The sequence below is a fragment of the Pieris brassicae genome, chromosome 6 (genome assembly GCF_905147105.1).
Source record: "Pieris brassicae chromosome 6, ilPieBrab1.1, whole genome shotgun sequence".
Taxonomy (NCBI): domain Eukaryota; kingdom Metazoa; phylum Arthropoda; class Insecta; order Lepidoptera; family Pieridae; genus Pieris; species Pieris brassicae.
Window position 1 is genome coordinate 6,655,324 of NC_059670.1, and position 6,000 is coordinate 6,661,323.

Sequence of the window (6,000 nt, forward strand, 5' to 3'; positions counted from 1 at the left end):
CTTCGAGAAGAAAACTTTCGTGAAGTATATTAGAAACTTATGACGAACCGAAACGACGAGTTCTGACTTTTGATAAAGGCAAAATATATTACTATAAAAATTCAAAGTTGGGTTTTGGGAATTTAACATTCAAATCGTCATTAGATATATAAAACATAGACAACAACACATAGAGTGTGATTCTTACCCAATAGAATTTACATTAGTACTTGACAGGTGTCTTCTAGGTTTCACCTAACGGTTCGGCAAAGACAGTCTTATAAAAACCAGAGAAAGATTATTGCTATGACACCGACCTATATTCTTTTAAACGATTCAATACATTTTTTTGTCCAAATCGGTTTATCCAATTAATTAAACATTTTGATGGGAATATAAATTGTGATTTCTTACTCTGTCAGCCACGCCGCCCGGCAGCACGCTCTTCACGACGACGCCTGAAGAGCGGCCCCCAACGATGCCAAACGCCAGCCCAGACCCGTCGTTCACCAGCTCTACCACCTCCACCTGGGCCCACTCACCGAACACCTGCTGCGGAAAGAAACAATGATATATATGAAAATACAAATTCTACACAAATGTGTGCGTGTACTAGTGTACACACGTAAGAACTGAAACTTCTTTATAACCTTATTTTTCAAAAAATGATCTACGCAATGATGATATATGCAACTTTACAGAAATAGGTTAAATAAAATTTAATTAAATAATGTTTCACAAAAGACTTTTATTATCATGAATACAAATAATACAATTATTTCTTCATTATATTTTTGTTATTAATGGCTTTGAATCTCTTTGAATCAACCGTGGTAGGGACAAGAAAAAGATGGCACGTTACGGAAAAATTTGACGGTTCATTTTTTCCCAACGCCGATACAGAAGTTTCACTTCAATAGAAGGATATTTAGGTAAAATAAAGTGGACCAGCACATTAGGGATCCCTGTGTCGTGGACAGCCAGTTTCTTTCTTGTGAACATATAAACTATACTGGACAATAATTTCTACATAATACAATTTTTTGCACAATGACTATATTTTCTGTATCAGCATAGGAAACGGCTCCACCAAATCTCATGAATTTTTTTATGAATATTCAGTAAGTCTGAGAATCGGCTACTATCTATATTTCAAACCTATAACTAATAAGGGTTTTTCCACCCCACTTTTTTTTATTAGTGCATAAAAAAAAAATTCTTGCCTCTTTAAATTTACAGTTTTATTCTTGTTTATCTAATATAACAAACAAACTAAATTATAAATGTAACGAAGACTTATACGATGATATACGAAGATGTAATATCATCTTGGGTTTTACGGTATTTTTTCCAAAAACTTACGAAGCTTCTAATTGGTATGTAACAATTATGGCTTTAAAACCTTAAACCTTTTTTAAGGACCTGTTTATTAAGTTTCAGTTAAAACTAGTTTCTTTAGTATTCGAGTTTAGTAGTAGTATTCGATGATGAAAAACTAGAACACGCTAAATATTTTTCGGTGTATGTTTTCTTACTGTAATTTTGCTTCTAGTTAAAGAGAGAACTTACCATGATGTGTCTAAGCAAGCGTTTTTTGGGCGTGCGCGGCTGACTCTTAGATCAGCTAACCTTCTCCATCCTTACTTCACTTCATTTTTCACAATCACTATTATACACTTTACTTCACTTTGGTTGCATATTTCGTTGTATAAACTTAAGTGCGTCTGGTCAAAAAATATCACTCACAAAACAAGCTATAAAATTAAATTGATTATTTTACGTTGCAGACGCTTATCCTAAAACGTGTAAACAAAACTCAAATCGATCTGTCAAAAAAATACATGATTTTTGACATTGTGGACAGCGGTCGAAAATAACTATGTTTTTAAATATACCTCACACAACCTCAGTTTTATAGTGGACGTGCACTTTGAAGGAGATTAATCATAACAAATTCAGTCAGTTCAGTTTTTATTCATTTATTATACTAAGTACACAACGTCATCACATATTAAGGGTTATCATGGCTACTTTAATGTTGGATATCATGCTTCTGAAAAATATTATAATACAATTTCTAAACATTTCTCTAGTAAAGAAAAGAAAAAAGAACTTAATTATATATTAATTCAATAATTACTTTCTAAGATCACTACCGTATATTATATAAGTATATTAAGTAGCATTTTGTCACGAATTCGAGTGAGGAATTTGTAAGATTTACTAAACTATTCTTAATATAGCTTCGTATAGACCTTAACGTAGTTGCGACCTAGTAATCAAATCGATTTATTTTCAAACATTCCTAGCACGCACGATGTAACAGGGAATAATGAATTCTAATCAGACATCTCTAAGCTATTAAGTAACCCCAGTGTCATATAGAATGCATAATACAGCTAAGCTCTGTTAGCGGTTAAAAATTTTCGCAATGCGTTTAGTAAGAGCTAATTCTCCATGAAACGGAAACAAGTAATGTAGTTTGAAATTAAAGTCTTGATATTATATTAAATAACACTTGTCATAAAATAATTTGGATCCATGATGCGTGGCAGAAAGTACCTTACAAGACGCTCGGTTGGAATTATATCTTTATCTTATACCATTTACGTTATTACTGTGATCATACGGGGCGTCAAACTGTACATCCTACGCATCTTACAAATTTATAAATAATGATCAATAAAAATTGTATTACACACCTTTAAACTGCTAATTCATTATACTGTATATGTATATGGGTAATGTTTGTAAGTTAAACTTCTATTTTAAGTAATCAGCATATAGAGCATTTTAATAGAACAAAACATTTGTATTCAATTAAAACATTGGAAATATAGAAATATACACTACCCTTTCAATTAATTTATACGATCAATAAAACCTTCTACCCTTGTACCATGAACAAATAATGTTACTATTAAATCTACATATTAATATTATAACAGACAAATATCACTATGCCGTATCTTAATACTTTATCACAAAGTCATAGATTTCCTAAGAGCAAAAAACGTTTAAAACAACTCTTTGACTGAACATACACTATAATATCACTAATAGATACATTAATACCGTATGGGCTTGGATATAATTAAATTGTTTTCCAGAATTAAGGTAAGAGTTGGCTACAACCGCCTCGTATGAATGGCGTCGCGGAACTACCGAAAAGCCGAAATGGCGGGAAATCTGACATGCGCTTTGGGAAATCGATGAGAGAAATATTTAAAAAGCGTCCTATTTAAAGCGCCGAGTCAGCGATTTTGTGGTAGTTTTTGAGCTTTAACAAAGTCTTAGCGCTTTAAAATCTAACGCCTTTTTTATATATTTTTTCTTCTAGTCTAGAGTTTTTTTGCAGACAATAAATTCATAAAAAGTGGACGAAGTAACTGGAAGTGAAACATAGCATTTAATAATAAAAAAACTGCAACAACAACAACCATGTCGGAAAAATATTTCTTATAGATTATAATATACTGAGCCTCGACAGTGACATGTTACACAATAAAAACGTGGTTCCTATTGAACATTTTTCGACAGTCACTATGCAGAAATAATATTTATGGAAATAATTAATGTGAGTGAATATTTTGATAAATTGCGAACAGTTTGTGTGATAGAAATCCCTATGTATTGTACCCAATATCGATATGTTCTAGCAAACTACGTAGCGTAGTTTCGTGCCGTTTTCCTGCGTACTTGTGCTCCTGACTTGGCTCTGATCGTAACGCGCTTTCCGGTATCCGTACTTGCAATGTCCCGAAATACTGGAAGGCATAATACATCCTATTCTTAAAAATGACTCAGATCTCTCCAACTATCGCCCAATAACCTCCTTATTCTCCAAAACAATGGAATCCATTATTGCGGCCAGCTTCTGAAATATGAGGGCCACAAGCTGATTAGCTATTGTCAGTGAGGTTCGTTGTCGCTCAGCTGGTAACGTTCTCGTTTAACTACATAAAAGGGTGGGGGCAATTGAACCTAAGGGAAAAGCGGTAACTTAGGACATAGAGAAAGACTTCGATCGAGTGTAGAACAGAGCGCTACATTTGAAGCTCAGCCTATGGGCTCCCTGGGAAATTGTGCAATTGGGTTTCAATCTCGCTGATCGGAGCACCAAGGTTGTCATTGATGGAGTATGTTCCGACCTCAAACTCGTGAGCGTTGAGTGCGTCAATTATTTGTTGCAAGTGTGCAAACTTATGTCCGAGCCGAAACTGCACTACGTGGAGTCTCGGACTGGGTTCGACTAACTCTAGTCCAATTCAAGACTTCTAGGATTATCAGACGTAAGACAACTAACGCCTACCCCCAGCTTTGCAGTCCCTTTTTGGAACTTTTTAGCATTACGTGAACTTTCCCCTTTAGTCGAATTTCTTCGGATTGTGACACAGACGCTTGGTCTCGTTGCTGGCGATAAAACCTTTTCAATTGTTCAACAAGTGGTTTTAGACAACGTAAATAGCTCAGTGGCATTTCCCCTCTATTGGTCTTGTCAAATTTTTATAATAAGTACCAAATTGACCAGAAAAAAATCCCTATATAATAAAAGCTTACGTCACTTCTCGTGTTCACACGTCGCATGAATTGGTGCTTCAAATAGGCTGGACGGCGCATTGGCAACGCTCGAGTACAAAGTCCCAAAGGTCAAAGGGGTACACAAAAAAAGTTTTGTTTCTACCCTCAATGTTGAAGGAACAGCAAAAATATTTGAAAAAATACTATAAGAAGTTAAATTCTAACCGACTATCGTGGGCTCGTTAGCTCAGCAATTAGGGTACCCATTTAACTGTTAATAATGTTGGGTATGTTATAGAAATAGTTCTAACATGTGGTAATTAAATACGTAAAAGTAACGGTGAACCTAACATAAGCCCAATCCTAGCTATCGACATCATCGCATAATATAAATAAAAATAATTATGAAATTTTAATTTCGATTCAACTTTTAAATTTAGCCTTTATTTATGTAATAATATTAAATTAATTAAGTGTAATTACTCATGGGCTCGTTAGCTCAGTGGTAAGAGCACCCATTTGATTGTCAATAGTGGAGGTCGGGGGTTCAATTCCCTCACGGGCTGATCTTAATTTTGCTTCAAATTACTGAACTGATATTTTTTATTTATTTTTAAGCTATAGAAATATTAGTAAATACGAAAAAAACGGTGACTCTAAAAAGAAAATAAACAATAGTAGTCCATATATTTTTTAATATCAGCTTAAGCTCAATTTTGGTTTAAAAATTTAATAATGTTAGCTTCTAATATTTATTTAATTAAATTCTAAACATTTTATGAAACATATTCTTAAGAATCTTGCTACATGTGCGCATGTGCAAAAGTTATTCATTTGACTCGTTCGGTTGTTTACGAATTGTTCCGAATTGACTCGACCATCTCCCCGAAGTGGGATGGTCGAGTCGGAGGAGGGAGTTGTGATTATAAAAGAGGTTGTGACACATGCGCACGGGCTTTTTCTTTGTACAAGTTTGAAGTTATACAGTTCACGTTAAATCAGTGAAGTAAATTAAAGTGAATTAACTAATCATTGAAGTGTTTAATTTCCTACCCTAAGAACTAGATCAACTACCGCTAACAATAATTTCAATGAAAACCTTGAATTTCGATGTTATTAACATATTACACTTTGCCTATGTTTTAAGGGCCAAAAGGGCCGAGTTCTTATGAAACCTGTTATCAAAAAAATATATTATATATCTATTACACACTTAAACAGAAATTCCTATGTATGATTTTGAGCCACTGCCTGTACTGCTTTATGAAACTTCGAGTTCCTACTTAGAAATAACGACTTTAGCGTTTAACCGAACAATAAGACATAATTTAAAGTTTAAAATCAAAGTTGTGGTATGAATCTTAATAGAGAATTTATTTGCGACACAAAAATCTATATTTTGATCTAATACAAAAATAATTTCAGCCCGTGAGGGATTTGAACCCCCGACCTCCACTATTGACAATTAAATGGGTGCTCTTACCGCTGAGCTAACGAGCC

The 6,000-nt window shown here is 34.0% G+C and overlaps 1 protein-coding gene across 2 annotated transcripts in view; it reads right to left on the reverse strand.

The window, feature by feature from the left end:
* Nucleotides 1–3,099, reverse strand: part of LOC123711459 — an 87,907-nt gene extending 84,808 nt beyond the window's left edge. Inside the window, exons 1-3 of one of the 2 annotated variants that reach the window (XM_045664062.1) lie at nucleotides 3,055–3,099; nucleotides 1,549–1,733; nucleotides 394–531 (exon numbers count right to left, since the gene is read on the reverse strand). In XM_045664062.1, the coding sequence (XP_045520018.1) occupies nucleotides 394–531; nucleotides 1,549–1,551 (141 nt within the window). In that variant the 5' untranslated portion in view covers nucleotides 1,552–1,733; nucleotides 3,055–3,099. Of the gene's footprint in view, nucleotides 1–393; nucleotides 532–1,548; nucleotides 1,737–3,054 lie in introns of those variants that run through there. The other variant, XM_045664063.1, reaches the window with a different exon arrangement.
* Between the last annotated feature and the right edge of the window lie 2,901 nt (nucleotides 3,100–6,000).